This window comes from Myotis davidii, unplaced genomic scaffold (genome assembly GCF_000327345.1).
Source record: "Myotis davidii unplaced genomic scaffold, ASM32734v1 scaffold168, whole genome shotgun sequence".
Taxonomy (NCBI): domain Eukaryota; kingdom Metazoa; phylum Chordata; class Mammalia; order Chiroptera; family Vespertilionidae; genus Myotis; species Myotis davidii.
The window spans coordinates 786714-806594 of NW_006383016.1; the positions used below are offsets into that span (position 1 = coordinate 786714).

Consider the following 19881-nt stretch of genomic DNA (forward strand, 5'->3'; position numbering starts at 1 on the left):
ATCACTCTGTAACTTATGTCTCAACTTGCCTATTCTCCACCCTGACCAATGGTTACAGAATTTGTTGTTGTTGCTAAATTCATTCCTGATGAGGACTTTATTATGTAAGTATTGCTCATTGCTGAGCTAAGTAGTGTACTCTCATTGCAATACCTTTCTTGTACAGTTTGATATTCTTCATTGAGTTAGTAATTGTCTCTTTTTTGATTTAGTTTTCTATGTAATTATGAGGACTTCTGTCCAAGCCTGCTGACAGAACTGTAGTATCCTTATGGATATTTTTCACAAAAACTCATGAGGTAGTTAGTTACATGCTCTTTTTTTTTTCCCCCTCTCCTATGGATTGCTCTGTCTTACTGCTCCAGTCTGCGTGGGTGGCCTTTAGGTAGAGCTGTCATCCTGAGACCTCTGTCCTGTTAGTTCCCCTGTTAGTGGGATGCCACTTCATTCTCTTTCTTCCTTTACTTCCTTAATTTGGTGGAACGTGTTTGCCGCTAGGTTTCTGGGAAGTGGTATATGAGGACCAATTTTTAAAAACACATGTACACCTGAACATTCTTTATCATTCCACTTGTTTGATAGTTTGGCTGAGTAGACAATTCTAGCTTAACATTCATTTTCCTCTTAGAATTTTGAAGCTGTTGCCCACCCCTCCCTGCAATGTATTTTAGCTGCTGTTGCTACTTTTGAAATGTCTGGTGCCATTTTGGTTCTTGATTCTTTTAATGTTTTTTTTCTCTCTCTCTTGCTCCCGGTTTATGTAGTCTTTTTATTCCTGGAAACTGTTCCATGTCTTTTCATGCCTTGATCTGGGAAAATTGTCATCCCTTTCATTCTGCAAATCATGTCCATACTTCTGCTAAATGTTTTTATACTAATTCTTTAATAATCTCCTCCCCTGAATTTGATCTGCCTTCTTTTTCTAGAATGCCCATTACTCGGATATTGGTCTCCCAGAACAAATCTCATAATGACCTTTTTTCCTCTTATATTTTTGCTCTTATATTTTCTGGGAGATTTCTGTGACTTTTTTGTCCCTTCTTTTATCAAAAATTTAAAACCTCTATTACCCTATTTTTAATTTTCAGGAGTGTGTTCTTGTTCTTTGTTTCTTTTCAAGACAACTTTCTGTTACTTAATGAATGCAACGTCTACTCGTAAATAATTTTTTTGTTGTTTTTGAAGGGCTACCTATTTCATGTATTATTGTTTCTTTTGAGGTGTTTTTCTTCTTCAAGTAGTTTCTTTTGGTTTTTCTTTTAAATTAGAGACTTTCTTCCCAATGTGCAGTGGTTCTTTGCAGTCTGGTTGTGTATTAAATGTGAGAAATGAAGTCACTGGCTGTAAGTTTCGCTGTGTCCAAGGGATTTGTCAGCAGCTCCCTGGCGCCATGGAATTGATTGTCAGGACCAAGAAGTTCCATGGAGGACCTCACACATCAGCATTGCTAGGTCCTTTCTCTAAGAGGTTGCAGTTATCCCAGAGAGGCGTCCTCAGGCTCCTGTGCAGGATGAGGGATGGAGGCACATAGTGTGTGGTGCCAGCTTTCTTAGAGCTGAGTGTTCAAGGCCTGGGTTTAGGACACGTTCAAGTTCAAGGGGGAGTGTTCAGGGTATGTCACTGTGGAGACGTAGCTTTACATTGGGTGCCTCTTCCCCAGTGTATACTGTATTTACTATTCCTAAGTCTAGAGTTCCCCTGGTTTAATTTTTCAAAGAATAAGTGTTCTACAGAATAAGTAGGAGCCAGGCTGGGGGCGTGGGATCTGAGCCTTTACCTGCTGTTACAGACTTGGGCCAAACCTTCTTTCCAGCCCGTCTCACCTCTGCCTTCTGCAGGCTCCAGCACTCAGAATGTCTGGGCATTTCTGTGGTTGTATAACGTGAATTAGCTGGCGTCTCATCTATATTCCGCTTTCATGCTCTGCACACTATTCGTTCCCTTTCCATCTCATGACAACAAAATTTGACCTGCCCTATGTGCTGCTGCTTTTCCTGTTCTCGTGGGCCATGGGATTTATACCTTTTAAAAAATGTCTTCACTGCACTCCAGCAGTTTTATGAGGGGACAGAAGTAAATGTGTTCAATTCACTCTGCCTTAGCACAAGGATTAGGTTCCATTTTGACAAGTTGCGTTCACTATGCCCTTGGGGCCTCGGGCGAAAATGTGTGGCAGGCAGTTGGATAGATGAGGCTAGGCTTTTAAGAAGAGCTATTATTCTGAGCGGTGTCAGTAGAAGGTGCTAGTTAAAGTGATGAGATTACCCTGGAGAGAGAGTGGAGAGAGATGAGCTGTGGACCAAGGAGAGAATCTGAGGAATCCCCATGTTTAAGGGAAGGCAGAAGAAGAGGGAACTCTGTAGGATAACATTCTAGAAGATCTACGAGAGCACAGATGACAGAAGGCAAGTCAATGATAAATTGTCCTAAAGGGTAATGTCATTGTATCAGAGAAATCAATTAAGATAATGGCAGAAACTTTTGTTTTGATTTTGGGAATATGGAGATCATTAATGATTTTGGCAAGATGGTATGGACCGAAGTCAGAACGCAGCAAGCCAAAGAGTGAAAATAGCTTTTCTGATTTTAGAAACTGCTGATAGAAGCAATAATAGAGGTGTTTCCATGCTTTTTCTGTCGTCTCCACTTTGGATACTCTACCCACTTGATTTTAAAATACTTAATGAGGGGATTTGGTTTTGTATCCTTTTGTTCTTGCTAACTGGTCCTTGTGTGACTTTGTTGTCTTTTGACGGTCCTGTGAAGATAGTTTAGCTGATTTGATTTTAGAAATTATTTCTGTGGATCAACTCTCATACCTTCAGGGCTGGAGTGCACAAGCCATACTGCGTGGGCTTCAAATTCTGGATATGTGGGTGACACTGATACTATTACCCAAGCCTTTGTGTAGTTACATGTATGATGAAATGTTTGCAGTATAATAGAGACAGTGGGGTGCACTGGAAAAAAAATATTCCAGCCTGTTACACTCAAAATAAAACCCAAATCCCATCTGTTTGAGGTCTCTGAGGGAGCCCCAAAATAGCAAACTTCTCTCCATTGAATGAGTTTTGGAGAAATTGAGAAGACTAAAGAGCAAGGCAGGTAGATAGCAATAGATCACTTTTATTACTGATGCTTTGGAGGTTGAGTTGGAGCTTTTACTTCTGGAACAATGGGCTTCCTAGGACTAAAGCCCACAGTTGAGCAGAGCAGACTTGCTCCACTCTTCACAGGCCCACACCTGGCGGAGAGAGAGAAAAACACTGCTTCCTGTGCGACAAGGAAGGTGAGACTAACAGTTTCCCCAAATTTATCGGCAGATTTTTCCACCTCTCCCCCCACCTGGTAGAGTGAGCAAGGAAGTAACAAGAGGTAAGCCTCACCGTTTATGGAAACATGGGAGCTGGGAAGAAGTGAGCCCCAAACACCACCATAATCTGATGCCCGATCCCACTCTGTACCACCCTCCCACCACTCACTGGACTCCAGCCTCACTAGTTAAGTTAGAATAAAGTCATAATGACAACTGCAAAGATAGCATTTCCAAATAAGGCCACATGCTGAAGGACTTCAATTTATTTTCTGGGGGGAAACAATTCAGCTCGCACAATTCATGCAGCCACTTTGGGCAAAAGGTAGACTTAGCAGTCATCCTTGATTTTTCTCATTATATTTGAGTTTATTAACAAATATTCATGGGCGTGCCTGCAAAATGTAGCTGACCACTTCTCACCATCTCCACGGCTACTCCCTGACCCTGGCCTCTGTCATCTCTCCTAGATTATTACATCAGCCTCCTAATCCTTATTCTTTTAAAGTCCATATACTAGGTAACAACCAGAGTGATCATTTCACATTTCACAATTCTAATTAGACTGGTATTGCTCCTTTATTTAAAAGCCTCCAATGGTTTCCCATTGAAATTAGAAAGAAAAAAAAAATCCGCATGTCTATGAATACAGATAAGACTCCACATGTGTTGACCCTGACTACCCTTGAAACTCATCATGTGCCACTTCCTCCTACATCCACTCTATACCCATCAACCAACAAACAAAGCTTGGCTGCACCTCGGGGCCTTTGCACTGCTTCCTCAAGGCTGGCTTCGCCCAGAGAAGTGTTTCCTGAACACTGTTAGCTCAGACACTTTCTTGAGGTCATTTGGAACAGTAAGGGCCTAGGCTAACGGTGTCCCTCCAACATATTTTGTTGAGTAAACAAAGGTCACAGAATGGTGTTCTATTACATTTTTAAATATTATACAAGAATAAAAAGCCTTTCCTAATGATATGTTGTTGGTTTGGGGAGTACTGGGATAAAGTTTTAACACATTTATTTACAGCAGAACTTCTCAGCAAAATAATAATTTAATTCTGGGAGGATATAGTATGTTGTACTTCCAAACTTACCTGGATAAGGAGGAGGATCTTGGCCCCTGTAGCACCTATTGGGACATGCTGGTATGGGGACTGTAGAATGGTCTTTGGAGACAGATAAGGACTGGCCTGAATTCCTTGTTCTACCACTTATTAGCTGTGTGAATTTGGGCAAGTAAGTTAAATTCTCTGAGGATCAGTTTCTCATCTGTAAAATGGGAGGTAATAATACCTGCATGGTAAAAGGTTAGAAATAGAAATATAAAACCATTAGCATAGTTTCACGACATAGGGAGCATTCAATAATTGATAGAAGTTATTGGTATCATTATCATGACTATGCCTTTCATCATGGGAATGGTCTTTCTGTTTTTTTATTTCAAAACTATTATTAACATTTTGGGCCATGTCTACTTTTTATTTCTACCCCCACTCAAATTTTCCTTCTGGTTTGATTTCAAGGTAAAAGTGTCCTACTACAGTGTCTGATCATATTATTTTCTCCGGTTGCTGATTATTTTCATTCCCTACCTGCCACATAACTCAAGTTTGTCTCCCTTTCCTGGGAGTCCAAAGGTATGGTGGCAGAGATAGGCACTCCCAACTCATTTGCAAGATGAGACACCACTGTCAGCTGCCAGAGGGGCGGCCTGTGAAAAGGCGCTAGGCGTATAGTCCCAGTGCCACTTGTGCAGATGGTTGCCCATCACCAGGTGTGCTAGGTACTATGTCCTCTCTGGGAATAGAGCGCTTCAAATATCAATTTTAGAAATTGAAATGATGCCATAAGGAAGATGAGTAGTGGTTCCTTCAAAATAAAGGCTTTCTTTTATCATTTGTTTGCGTGGATATCTTTTTCACAAAATAGCTAGATTTGGGATCTGGGTTGGTATTTCATTTAGGGTTGCACAGTAGTCCTTTAATACAGGACCCAAATGCTTTGGATATGCATGAATAATCTTGAGAGGTGACTCTTTTTTAACCAGAGGAACCAATTTCTTGTACTTTTTTTTAGAATTACAGATTTTGTGGAAATGTCTATTACTAGTTGGCCTGTTTTTGTTGTTTGGGGCAATGTTTTAATTGTGTTGGGAGCTATTAATGCCAATTAAACATGTGAGGGGACCCATGTAACTGTTTGAATTTCAGCTATAATAATTATTACATCAATGATTTTTACCCTTTAATTGGAATACTTTAAAGTGGAGAAGTTGGAAGGAGAGATGAAGAGAACATAGGGCTGCTTGAAATGTTGGCTCTGCGTTTGGGCCTCATTCTGGAGTTTCTGTTGGCTTCTCCTCTGTTGGTGTAACACACCCCTTCCACCGGCGGGCTCCTCTCCTAGAGGCCTTGCCTATGTAAGCAGGTTGTTGGTTGCTTCCACACACAGATGACAACTCGGCAGGATTCTCCCGTTTGTCTCTTCTGCAGGTCATTGCAATTGGAATTAACATTTGAGTTGATAGGAAGTGGTTCTCAGCTTATTTTTTAAAGAAGAAACATGAGACCAACACATGCAGGTGTATATTCAATGACCGGCTCTCTGGTGGGCAAGAAAACCCTGATTCAGTCAGTGATGGCGAACCTTTTGAGCTCGGCGTGTCAGCATTTTGAAAAACCCTAACTTAACTCTGGTGCCGTGTCACATATAAAAATTTTTTGATATTTGCAACCATAGTAAAACAAAGATTTATATTTTTGATATTTATTTTATATATTTAAATGCCATTAACAAAGAAAAATCAACCAAAATAATAAGTTGTGACACGCGTGTCATAGGTTCGCCATCACTGCCCTGATTTGTGGTGTTTGCTGTTGGCCATGGTGTAAATATAACCACCATGGATGACTGGAAGCCGTCCATAGGTGTCACTGAACACAGAGTTGGAAAGAAATGCCTGGTAGCAAACTGTTGTATAATCCATCCACCTGACAAATACAGAAAAAACTCCAGGACACAGATAATAGTAAAATGCAGTAAGATAATTCAGAAGTGGTGACTTTTGATATTTGTGACATTTTTTAAATATAACTTATTTAATGGTAAACTTTTATAGCGTAATTTGTAACAATGGCCATGTTGAACTGGCTCTCACAGTTCCTGGAAATCTAGTTGTTGGTTCTAACACACAGACCAGGATCCACAGAAGTTACTGTCTTGCCCAAGGTCTACCGAGTCAGTCATGACAGGACTAGTATGAACTTTTTCTGAAAACCAAATTTCTCTGGAAAGATTTACTTAGTAATACTTCTTTTTTATTTGTTTAACTACAGCCTCTACTGGTCTATGAAAGGATCTAGAACCATTACAGGCTGTTATTATCTATCGAGACAATAGGAGTCAGAATATCTGAATGTAACTATAACCAAGGACAGGAAAGTGGAATGCAGATTGGATTTAGCGCCATAAATAAATCCTTGCTTTGAGTATTGCGTGGCCCTACTACTCACTAGCAGAATAATCTTACACAAGTCACTTACTTAATCCTCTGGCTTCTGCTTTCCAGTTGGTAAGATGAAAGAATTGGGCCACGTGAACATGTATTATCTCATCTAGGTCTAAAATATCATGATTCATTTTTTGGATCCATCTGTTCAACAAATATTTGCTTAGAACCAATTATGTGCACATCTGTCACAGACTCTACTTCGGGCGGAATTAAATACAAATGTAAGAACAGTAACTGTTATTAGAACCTCTCACATTTACGCAGAGCCTTCTCATTGACCAAGGAAGACATGGACCCTGAGTCTGGGGTTCTATGGCTTCAGCAGGTCAGGACACGTCTTCTCAGAATGTTAGGGAGAGAAGGACCTATTGTAAGAGAACAAACAGAACCTGACTCCCAGGAAACGCAAGAGGTCATAACAGGTAGTAATAAGGAATAAAAAACATGCATTTTTTTGTGTGCCTTGTCTCTCAGTTGCTTCACTTTGTCTTCAAAACCAAAAATTGTTTTTTTTCTGATTATAAGATTAATGATTGTAGATTTAGAAATTCTTAAGAAGTGATAAATAAGGCGAAAATACCACCTATCCAATTTAATAGCTTGCTTTACTTTACCTAATATTTTAGTATATTTTCAAAGCATTGTCATAGATATATTAATTGCTGTATATAATTTTATCTTTTTGGTGTACAGAAACTTACTTAATTGGTTACATAGTTGACTGCTTTTATTATTCTGTAAAACTCTGATAAATAACTTTGTTTATATTAAATATGGAACATTGGACACAATTTCCAACTGTAATATTTAAGGTTTAGTAAGACAGTGTTAGCAAATCATAAACTCCTGACCTTGAGCTTATTTGATTCTTCCAATATCCCTTTGTATTTGCCTAGATTTTATTCTGTTTCTAAACAGTTCTTAAGAGGAACAGTTTGTCTGAATCCTTCAATATGGTATATTTGAACTGGAAATAGTGCCAATGTTTCATATTATTTCAAATAGACATATGATAAAGTGTATGGTGAGTAACTTTTTCTTTCACTTTCTATGGGTAGTAGATTCTGGTACAGGATTTATTAGTTTAGAAAGTACTCAATAATGTTCAATGAGTAAAAAGATTCAGGCTAGTTTAGGATAAGCAAAAACATCTGAGATGGATGTCATGGAAAAAAAAGACTTTTCCATTCAGGATAATAGCTTTCATTTCATTAGGAGAGATGACAGCTTAGCACACAATTCAGGAATTCTGACTGTTGAGAACTGTGAAATGAAAAATATTGCTTTCATTCACCTACCTGCGAAGCCATGACTCTAACAGTTGTTTAATCAAATGTTAATGTGATCTTCTAAGTTGACCCAACTCTTACTTTTATGAATTAAATATGTCAATTAAAATAAGACCAGCTTTGCCTTTCTTGAACATCTCTGAGTCAACATCTGCTTACAAGGGAACTTCTGTAACCAGCCTGGTTATTTAAATATTAATGGCTTCCATTAAAGGGGCCTGGAGGTTTGCAGCAGGAAGACTGAGAAATTAGAAGGCATCATTAGTTTCTTGTGTCTGCCCCCAGGAAAAAACCGTTTACTGGAAAAGCTTCTTCCACTATGGTTATAATACCACAGATTTTTTTTCCCCTGAACCAGTTAGAGTAAGATTGTTGATTTCAAGCATTCCTTAAAAATAACTGCTATTAAAACATCAGCATAACAAATGCACATAATTAAAAAAAATTAGTAGTACTATAGTAGTCATTACCCTTTGGCTTCTTGGGAACCTAATTTCAGTTTCTAAATTCATTTTGTTCTTTATTATAGTCAATAATAGGCAAAAGCATTTTTTAAGCTACATACTGTAGATGATTGAGCTTGCTTACATTAAGTATGGGGAATTCTATTAAATTAACCGTGAAAGACTTTACAAGGATTACATTTTCAATCCAGTTATAATTATACATTTTTATCTTGTTGGGGAAATGTGGCTCAAAAGCTTTTTAAATTTGTTACCAGTATTTTCATATTATGCCAAATTGGGTTGTGACTTTTACCCATTTTGTGTTTTTAAGATGTTTTAATAGTTTGGTATTTTAAAGCACCAAATAGCAGGTGTTATATTTGCATAGTTGTATATTTCTTTTGCATCTAATAATCTGAGTGGAGTATTTATTCATTTCATATACTTTGCCTAGACTTTAGAGCTAGGAACACGGGCCATGGTTAAATAGCAGTGATGCCAAGTAATGTACCAACCCTGATGTAGGCTTCATAATACTTAGCAGGATCAGAATTAAGGTGAAGCAAGTGAGGCACCTGCCTTTGGGTGTAACATGTAACAGTCCCCAAAAAACTCAGTAATCAAGAAAAGTAGTATTTTAATATAATCTTGGGAAAAAATCAAAATCAATGCCAAAAAAATCCATGGTGAACCAAATGTCAAAACTTTAGATAAAAAGATGAGATTTGACCCTGCATCTCCACCTGCCTCACCTGACCCTAGTCCGGACTCTGGCTGAGTTGTAGTTCTGACTTCTCCACTGTCATGCCTTGCATAAAGCACTCCTTTGAGTCAAATTATCTTATCTAACCATGGTGATAATAATCCTCGCTTTCCTGGTAGAGTTATTAAGAGATTGGAATCGGCTGAAAATACAAGGGAAGGCTCATTGTAAATACAATTTGCATGTTTGTTTACAAGCTAGGGAAATCGCCATGCAATTTTAAGCCACTATTATCATCAACACAGATGAGCACTCTAAGCAAACATCAGATTCAAATATCCTTGGAAAGCGTTGTGTTAGTAAAACTTAAGGCCTAACTCGGAAGTTTCTTTATCAGGGAGCTATAGGGGCCGGGACCTAAAAATAGTTGTAGGATCCTCCCTATCTTCCTTCTTTCTTTTTTGTTCTTGGATGCAACGTGTACTGATTTTGTAAGCTAGAGTAGAGGGAACCAGATCCATTTTGTTTATTTTAAATTTCCCTGCAAAGTGCCCATGGACAACTGAGGTCTCGCCTTTGCTCACGCTCACCCACCCACTGGTGATGCTTCCCCATTTCTCCTGCCTGCCTGAGTTCCACCCATGCCACCTTGCCAAGGTTTTTCTAGGTCTTCTGCCCTCTGTCATGGATGGACTGTCACCACCACTCATTTGGTGATCAGTTACTGAGCCCTTTTTGTCTTGAAGCATTAATCGACTCCATTGCATTTACTTCCCAGACCACAGTTTTAGAAATATAAACTGTTTCTCCAGCCAGATAGTAAATCCCTTGAGTAACCCCCAATTAGACAGTTAATTTCAGGGTGTGCAGGGATTGGGTCTGTTTTATTTAAGTGGTAGCAAAGGGCATTTACACACAATTGTGTTTTGAGTGGATGAGTGACTATGGTGCGTGTAAAAGGGTGAGGGAGATATTTACTCTTTTGATTCATTTGTTTTCATCCTAGGCCTCGAGGGAATAGTTGGTGCCATGTGGAAGGCAACTGTTCTGTTGGCCCTGCTGGTGCTCTGCCCCGGTGGGGACGGGCTGTTCCGCTCCAGATACAATAATGCCCGGGCTTCCCTGCCGTATAAGGGAAACGCAGGGCAGCCATTATTTCTCACGCCCTACATTGAAGCTGGGAAAGTCAAACAAGGTAAGTCTAATCAGGAAACCACTGGTGTACTTTCAGCAGTTCTTTTCCTACAGGATCTAAAATATATTCTGATAATTTTTTTACTCACTGGTTTTATTTCAAATGCAAATGCTTTAGTGTCATCTATTATCAGAATTGTGAGCTAAAATGAGAGTGTGTCAGGCTATTTATCTAGTGGTTGAGTTCCTGCACTTCTTTTTTTTTAAAAGTATATTTTATTGATTTTTTTACAGAGAGGAAGGGAGAAGGATAGAGAGTTAGAAACATGGATCAGCTGCCTCCTGCACACCCCCTACTGGGGATGTTGCCCACCACCAAGGTATATGCCCTTGACAGGAATCGAACCTGGGACCTTTTAGTCCATAGGCCAATGCTCTCTCCACTGAGCCAAACAGGCAAGGGTGGGAAATGATAATTTTAAAAAACAACAATAAATCTGTCTACTCTATATGGAAAGTATAAAAAAGCAACTTTCCTTCCTTTGAAATTTCTCAGAGCCAATAGGATGTCATTGTTTTTGTTGTTTGGCTTAAAACCGTATCTTAGGGGTGCATTTGAGTCCTGTTCAGACGTCTTTTCTGAAATACACAATGGTTCCATGTTTCACCATCTCTGTTCTCAGAAAAGGTGAAAACCTTTAATGATATTGTCAGTGTACATTAATATGCATTTGATAATGTCATCAGATAATGTAGTTAGATAATGTAGTCAGTCTTCTTTTTAAAAAAGATTCTTTTGACTTGATGTAGAGAAGGCATGAAATGATGGTAGCCTGCTGGTGCAGGCTCGTATCACTAGACACATATGAAGAGGCAAAATATCATTGATCCAAATCTACCAAATTGGACCACATGCATTCATTCATTCTGGCTTCCGTAAGTGGATACTGATGACTTAGAGGTGATGTTCATTAACAATAAATCAAAGCAAATCGTGTAGTTTAGAATTGAAGAGCAATGAACTACTTATCACCAACTCGACCGATCTACAGATGAGGCTCACATAGTTTGCATGATTTGTCCAAGGGGAAGCAGTCATAGAAGCAGGGGTGTGTTTAGGACCCAACTTTTCTGACTTCTGCTATAATTTCTTTTTCTTTCTTTAAGAAGCTTGTGCTCTTCTAGAATGACCAGATACACACACATAACACAACTGAGGAATAAGGCAGCACATATTAGAATCCTAAAGGAGTGCATGTGACCTAGGCATGCTGGAGATGTTGAGAAAGAAACCATCCTGTCAGTTGGCACAGTCCGGGGAGAAAACAGCAATAGTTGCCATCGTAAATATAACAAGTAGTTATCAGTTAGTAATTGTATCTCCAGTACCTAGCACAGTGCCTGTATGTAATCGGCACTCAATAAATATTTGTAGAATTCCAACTTTAGACCCAAATGTGTGTCAGGCATTGTGCTTTATGCACACGTCAGTTCATTTAATCCCCAGAGCAACCCTAAGGAAGAATGCATAGTTGTTGTTCCCATTTTACAGATGAGAAAAATGAGGCCCAGAGAAATTAAATCTCTTACCCAGGGCTATTTAAACCTAATAAGTGGCAGAGCTGGAATTAAAACCTATCTCTGCTGACTCCAGAGTGTGAAGTAGGAACCACTGAACTATGTGACCAGCTCCAGACCTGAGGGTATTGGGCAAAATTTGGGTAAATAGAAAAGGGCCCGCACATACTGAATGAAGAAACAGCTTAAACAAAGGCATTAAGTGACAGTGACCATGGGATGTCTGTATCAGACATCTGGTAGCGTCAAGTGAGAAGACTGTGGAGAAATCCATCTGAGAGGTTGTCCACACCGCTCTCATCCTGAATTTCTTGACTATGAGCATTTCAGCTATGGTCAAAGGAGCAAAGAAAGATGTTGAGGGAGATCGTTTCATCTTCTCTCCTTCTGTGCCAGCCCTGAGAGATCATCATGGGATGAGTGACGATATTTAAAATATTAAATCTGATGTAATGTCACTTTCTACTGTTCTGTAACACACTCAAAATCTCAAATGGAATTTTAAATGGCTGATCCAAAATCTGGTACATCTGGGTATTCAAATTCAACCCTGATAACCTAATTAAGGATCATTTTATTCATCGTCTTCACTGAAAGTTCAGGAAACTCTGGGCAGATGGTCACTCATTCCCCTAAATCTGTTTTGTTTATCGAGTCTGTCAAAACCTTAGGAACATGAGTCTTAAAGCTGCAACGGAACATTTTGGGGATGAATAATCATTCACAGAAAATGAGAGAAATTTTTTTAATCCCCAACTATCTGGCTTCATTTTATGTAATTGTAATTACATGTTTACTTTCTTTGCAGCTAGAACAAATCCTAACTCTTTGAAACAATGAATCTAAGAGGCAAATTTTAACATGTTCACAAACACGTTTAGCATTTTCGCTTCAAAGAACCTTTTCCCTTTCTGTAACGGTTTTGAATGTTTGTATTGTTGAGTCACGGTTCCAGGAAGAAAGAAGCCACTATGTCTTGGGGCTTTATTTTCCACATTCCATTAATAGACTTGGGGAGGGTGAACAGAGCACTAGAAAATATTTTTTAAAATCATTTGAGTTAAAAGAACTTTTTAAATTATTCACTGTGGTTTAGTTAAAGGAAGTTTAATATTTGAAACAGGGTGAATCACTTTTCTCTGCATTTCTTAAGCTCTTAATAAGGCCTCCCTGCCCTAAAAGATTTTTGTAGAAGGAAGCTAATTCTAGTGCATTATCAGTGTGGTATGTTTTAGCTCATTCATTCATTCATTCATTCATTCACATTCATTCATTAACAATATGTATTGAATGCCATAAGTATATAAGTCAGCATGGTATGTCCCCAGGGGCACAAAGATAAACTAGACAAACTCCTTGCTTTCTGATAGTCCCTGACCTAGAAGGGCAGGTAGGAAATGAACCTGAGTAAGTACAGGTAGCAGAGAAACCGCTTGGGGTGCTCAGAAAGGGCAGGCTGGCTGAGCCAAGTCATTTTCAGAGCCAGCTAGCGGACCTGGTGCCGGGCCACTCTCAGAGAGATGGATGACTCCATCATGTCCTATCATATATTTTCTCTTCTCATTCTACTTTGATGGTTCTCATTTTTTCTCTTCTTTTTTCATGAACCATCTCCTGCTCTCTTACCCCTCCTGATTCACACCAATATTCATTCCCAACTCCTCATCTTCAGTTCTCTGCCCTCCTTTTGGGGGGAGAGGTCTCTGATTTTCAGAATATTAACAGCTTTGTGAGAAACATTTCAAACTTCCAGCTATTAAAAAAAATACATCCTGGGGATGTAATGTACAGCATGGCAACTGTAGTTAATGGTACTGTGGTGCATGTTTGACAGTTGCTAAGAGAATAGATCTTAAAAGTCCTCATCACAAGGAAAACATTGTATAGCTGTGTGGTGACAGATGTTAATGAGACTTACTGTGATGATCATTTCACAATATACACAAATGTCCAATCATCTGGTTGCACATCTGAAACGAATATCATGTCCTATTTCCACTTGAAAAATGGTCCCAAAACAAGTGTTTTAACGGCAGCCCAACCCTGGAGGGTGACCCTGCTTTGCGCTAATTGAAGTGCAAGCAAAGAAGGGGAGAGGGAAGTGGTGTCTGCAGGAGGGAAGGGTGTGGATAGGAGGAAGGCGCCCACTAAACATCTCTCGCCCTTTTCCTTTTCTTCAAATCCATCTGTCTCCCTTTTTCTCTGTCTTTTTCTGGTGGGGAGGGAGATCGCATTGCAAGAGGAGGGGCAGAGCTGGCGAGGTTGGGTTAAGCTATCTTGGCTGGGAGGGAACTGGGCTGAAGCAGAGAAAGGCAGAGTCTTCCAGGCTGCTCCTGGGGTGGCCTGGGCGGGCAGTGACCCTCCCTCCCTTTGCTTGAGCCCTTATTTTATGCCCAGGCTCACAGTGAGGGCTCATCTGCATGTTTTCATTTGACCCTCACAAGGTGGGGGAGGCATCCACATTTTGCATAAAAGGAAAGAGGCTCAGAGGTGGAGTGGCCTGCTAGAAAGCCTGGCCAGGACCGCCAACCCAGGTCTGTCCAACCGGGAAACCATGTTTTCCCTGCTGTGCTGGCCTAGCAGGACCCTCAGGAAACTGCCCCCTTCCCTGTTCCCCACCATCGCCTCTGCTCCCAGGTGCCCCTGTTCCCATTCAGGGGACGCATTTCAAAGGCAACCATAGCGATGCGCCCTGAAAGCCGGCTTCTCTTCTCCAGGTTTTGCGTGTGTAGCCTCAGTGCCATCCATTTTCCTAGGTGAGAAGCTGGAGCCCAGACTGGCCAAACCTCTACCTATTAAAAGGGTCACAGAGCCCTAGCTGGGTTGGCTCAGTGGATAGAATGTTGGCCTGCAGACCAAAGGGTTCAGGGTTCAATTTCAGTCAAGGGCACGTACCTCGGTTGCAGGCTCCTCCCTGGCCCAGGCCCTGGTCAGGGCTCATGCTGGAGGCAACCAATTGATGTGTTTCTTCTCATATCAGTGTTTCTCTCTGTCTTTCCCTCTCTCTTCCACTCTCCCTAAAGATCAATGGAAAAATATCCTGGGCGAGGATTAACAAAAAAATTAAAAAAGGGTCACAGAGCTGGTCAGTAGTAGCGCTAGGATCAGCAAAGCACTAGAAAAAGGAACAGCGTGGTGTAGTTGGTGAAGATGAGTTTCCCTTTCGGAAGGATATCATTTGAAAAGAGAACTTGTGGCCCAGAGCAGTGGTGTGCTGGTGAAAGTTTACAACCATCTCTGGGGTCGGGCCCTGATTGGTCGCACCGATTCCCTGAGTGCACACATTCGCTCTGTGGCTACCGCGCCCTATCAGTGCTGTCCCTGGACGCCCCGTTGGGAAGACACGTGAACCATCAGCACTGCGGGGCCCGAGGGCCCTGGGACCCACACAGGCATCTTTTGTCAGTGGCGTGTGTGAAGGATCAGGCTTCCTCGCCAATCCTGTCCACTAGCCAGTCTCCAACTAGTATGTCTCAGAATTAAATGGCTTTTCTTGAGTCGTTTGTTTTTATCGGGGACCCTTGCTTTGCCACTACTACAGGACTCGTCTTTACTCAGACTTCCCCATCCACTTTCCCACAATGCCCATCACCTACTTTCTGTTCCTTCCCCACTCCTTTCCTAATCACTGCTTCCCCTTCCACCTCACCCCTTATGACTAACTCTCCAGTGAGAGGCCGTGGGGAGGGTGGGAGAGGGACTCTGAGGTTTAAACCTCAGCTTCCCTTGACTAGCTGTGTGACCTTGGGCAAGTCACTTAACCTGGCTGTGCTTCCATTTTGTCACCTGTCCAGTGGGGATAATAATTATACCTGCCACTTAACCGTTTGGCTGCTGACGTATTTTTTCGGACATATGCCAAAACTGCGGCACTAATTGCGCGTGTATGGGAAAAAATGTAAAACACTTTTTATACAATAAACTCACTTGTATTGCTTTGCAACAACAAAAATTAAAAAATACCAATTGTTTACGTAAATTTGTTTTAATTAATTTTGTGAATAAAATTGGCATTGTTTTCACCGTTATTTAACAGAAAAAAAAAGTAGATTTGAAATATGTAATATTATTAGAACAATTAAAAATCGTATGCTCCGAAAACGCAACGTGCTTCACTGGATGCACAAATTCTAGTGTTTGGAGCAGCGTTATTACGCTCTCCGCAGTCTTGGCATAAAAAAAAACAACAGGAGCGCTATCGCGCTCTTCGCATTTTTGGAGTAACATAAGAAGAGCGCGATAGCGCGCCTTAGCAGTCTAACGGTTAATGTACATTGATCTTTTCAGTGTTAGCTCCTATCAGTATTATCTCCTTCTGGGTGGCCTTCGCTATATGAACATTTCCTCCCCCTCTTCCTCCCCTGCTGTCCTTGTCCCTTTGCTGCCATAAGACCTCTGCCCTCTACAACTGTCGCATCGTCTTATTTGGCTCCCTCTGAGTCACCACCAGGTGAACCTCACTCTCACTGTCTGCCTTTCCCCTCCCTCCCCAGCCGTCTTTATCCATCCCACTCCCACAGGCCTCAGTGCATTTCCCTTCATGGACGGAGCAGGCCTTTGGTCTCCATGATCAGGGGAGTGTGCAGGATCCAGGCCTCCCCAGGCTGAGGCTACTTGGCTACGTTGCTTCTCTTGCAACCCCTCCTCTGGCGTCAGGTGACTTTACTCTGCCCTGGCCCTCCAGGTGCCCAATGTGAGCACCTTGGTTTACTTACCTTCTCAAGTGGAACTGAGGTTAGGTGATTGTTGTTGTTCTTTTAATAAGAACAAAATTTATCATCACTTATAAATTATATTTGGGGACCAAAAAAAAAAATCTTAAAGGTGCCACTGTCCTTGGCTAAATTGCGTATGTAGATGATGTGGACTTGACCAGAGCATGCTGGGATTCCCTGCAGTGAGCATCCTTCTGCCCACTCTCGTAGCCTTTCTGATCACTGCATCCTAGGCCTGGCCCCTGGGAGGAGGTGGCTAACCCTGTATCATCTCTCTAATCCTAGGGTGAATTTTTCTCTCACTAGGGAGACAATTGAGTGCGGTGGCTCCTTTCCCAGGACAGCATGAGGTGGAGAGCTACGCCGGCTTCCTCACTGTGAATAACACTTACAACAGCAACCTTTTCTTCTGGTTCTTCCCGGCCCTGGTAAGCCTGCGCCAGCGCCCTAACGGAACTGCCACTCAAGGCCGGGCTATGCTCCCTCCAGGGTGGAAATGTTAACCTACAACTCAATGAAGAATTGTGGGTTTTAAAATTTATGTTAGATTTTTTTTCTAAAAATAAGTGACTCTGTGTGGTGTTCCTGTTTATGGGCAGGAAACCAATGTTTGCAGAGAGGTCCAGCTTTCAAAGTCCCGCAGCCTTATTAGGAATGTGAATCCTGCCACCTCTTCCTGCCGCAGCCTTCTTCCTATCTCTTTGTTGTTTTGTTCTAAAAAATACCCAGGGTAGTAGGAAGCCCATGAGGATAAGGAATGGGGGACTCCTGAAGTTCACAGGTAATGCATATAAGCATGGCTAAAGGTGGTTGATTTTGGTCTTGGATGGCTGCCCTCTCTGTGGATTTTGCTAGGCCGATTAATATTCCTACACGCACTCCTTCATGAAGTCAGTACCATGAATTGAGCAGTACTCTGAAGACACAGGAGAGGAAACTGAACCATCTACTCTAGACCTTTGGGGGAGGGATGGAGGATTGAGGTGATCTAGGTTGGCATCCTGGACGAGGGGGCCACTCACCCTCTCAAGTCCATAATACACACAGGTAGGTATATCCTTGTATTTTACTAATCCTAATAAGCTTACTTCAAGGTCACATAGTTCTTCAGCATGAACAAATCATGTTAGGCTTCTGGGCAGTGTTGGGGGTATTGGTAGAGGTGCTGAGATGCATAAACAAATGCTATCCCACCACAGGGTAATTTTCTATTTTTATTTTCCAAATTGGATTTGCTTTAGAAGCCAGAGAAAACAGTGAAAAAGCAGTCCCTATGGAGGATCTTATTTATATTTGCATATGATTTGCATATAGCAGTGCTACATATCTAATGACTGGGTAAATTGCTTAATCCAGGATGGTTTTCCAATTAAATTACTTCTGTTGGTACTGTTGGGTTGTATTTTTAAAATATGTTTTACTGATTTTTAAAAAGAGAGGAAGGGGGGGGAGATAGAGAGATAGAAACATCAATGACAGAGAAACATCATCCATCAGCTGCCTCTGGCATGCCCCCTTCTGGGTATTGAGCCCGCAACCCCGACATGTACCCTGACCGGGAGTTGAACGGCAATCTTTTGGTTCCTGGATCAATGCTCAACCACTGAGCCACACCAGCATTTTCTAAACTTCTCATTTCTGCTTTCCCAGTCACAGCCTCTGATGGAATTCACCACATAGTTGTGGGTCGGGGGAGGCATGTAAGAAATGGGGAGGAATTCTAGACACTTTTTGGTAGTCCTTAGGCTGTCATCTACTCTGGAAAGTCTTTCCTGGACCCTAGAGAGTTTCTTATCTCTTCCTTGGAGTTCCTTTGGAGTGAGGCAGGTGAGGAACCTAGAGCACAAGATTTAAGGAGGGATTCACTCTCAGGGTTGTATAGATACAAGCTCGGCACCTAGTTGTCTTTCAGATTCCTGTTGGTCCCTCCCATCGGTGGAACCAAACTGGAACCCAGAGGGTAAGGGAGTCTCGTCCATAGAGGTCTGCCTTCCAGGGCACAGAGCAAAGAATAGACCTTCAAAATCAATCAGGAAAACATGCAAATATCCAGCACATCTGTCTTAGGGAGAATTGGTAGAAATTAAGCCTAGAAATATGACCTAATCCTAACAGGTGGAAATTATCCCTGTGTTCTTGGAAGTCTCTTAAACTTTACACCTTTCGGAAGCCACAATGTACAATTGTGTTTTTAATATCACATTTATTAATATCATTAAGTACAGACATTTATCATCTCTTCTATTTGTCTTCTATTTGCTGCTGTACAAATGATCACAAACGTAGTGGCTTGCACAGCACACAGGCATTGATTCACAGTTCGGTAGGCCAGCAGTCTGACAGGTCTCACTGGGCTAAAATCAAGGTGTTGGCAGGGCTGTGCTGCTTCTGGAGGCTCCAGGGGAGAGTCTGTTTCCTTGACTTTTGCAGTTTCTGGACGTTGCCTGCATTCCTTGGCTAGCGGCCCCCTCCTCCGTTTTCAAATCCTGCTTTGGTAGGTTGAGTCCTCACATGCATTGCTTTGGCTGACACCATCGCCAGTTTGCCTGCTCTGACTCTTGTCTTTTGCTTCCTTCTTCTACATTGAAGGACCCTTGTGATTACACTGTGCCCACCTGGATAATCCCAGAAACTCTCCCTGTTGTATACAGGTCAGTTGACTAACAGGCTTGATTCTCTCTGCAACGGTAATTCCCCTTTGCCATGGGGTGAACCCAGTCACAGGTTTGGGGGATTAGGATGTGGGTATCTTTGATGGCCAGTCTTCTCTGCAAAATGAATGCTTGAAAAGTTTGCCTAGATTAGTGGTTCTCAATGTGTTCTCAGTGATTCTCACATTTTATTGTATTTGAGAATTACCTCCAACTCCCCCCCAGAGACTGTGACCTGAAATTGGGAGAATTAACAGGCAGGTCATGCTTGAGAAATCATCCAGCCTATGGGCCACCGCCCTGTGTTCAGTGTTCCTCACCCCAAAGTGGCCCACACTTCTTTTTTCCAGAAACTTCTAGAGCAGGCAAACCCAGATGGAGGTGGCGCTGTCCTCTGAGTGCCCCCGGGATGAGGGCTAGAACGGGTGACTGAGGAGACGAGTGCAGCCTCTGGGGATCAGCTTCCCTAATCCAGCTTGGTTTTCCTCTGAGGCCTGCTGGGCCTCAGCCTCCACTGCACTCCCTGTCCCCCCACC

At 41.7% G+C, this 19881-nt stretch overlaps 1 protein-coding gene across 1 annotated transcript in view; it reads left to right on the forward strand.

Moving 5' to 3' along the window:
* The window catches only part of CPVL (carboxypeptidase, vitellogenic like), a 101224-nt gene that overhangs the window by 5687 nt on the left and 75656 nt on the right, over window positions 1–19881 (forward strand). Inside the window, exons 2-3 of the mRNA XM_015558158.1 lie at window positions 10274–10462; window positions 17001–17122. Coding sequence (XP_015413644.1) covers window positions 10297–10462; window positions 17001–17122 — 288 coding nt within the window. The 5' untranslated portion in view covers window positions 10274–10296. The remainder of the gene's footprint in view (window positions 1–10273; window positions 10463–17000; window positions 17123–19881) is intronic.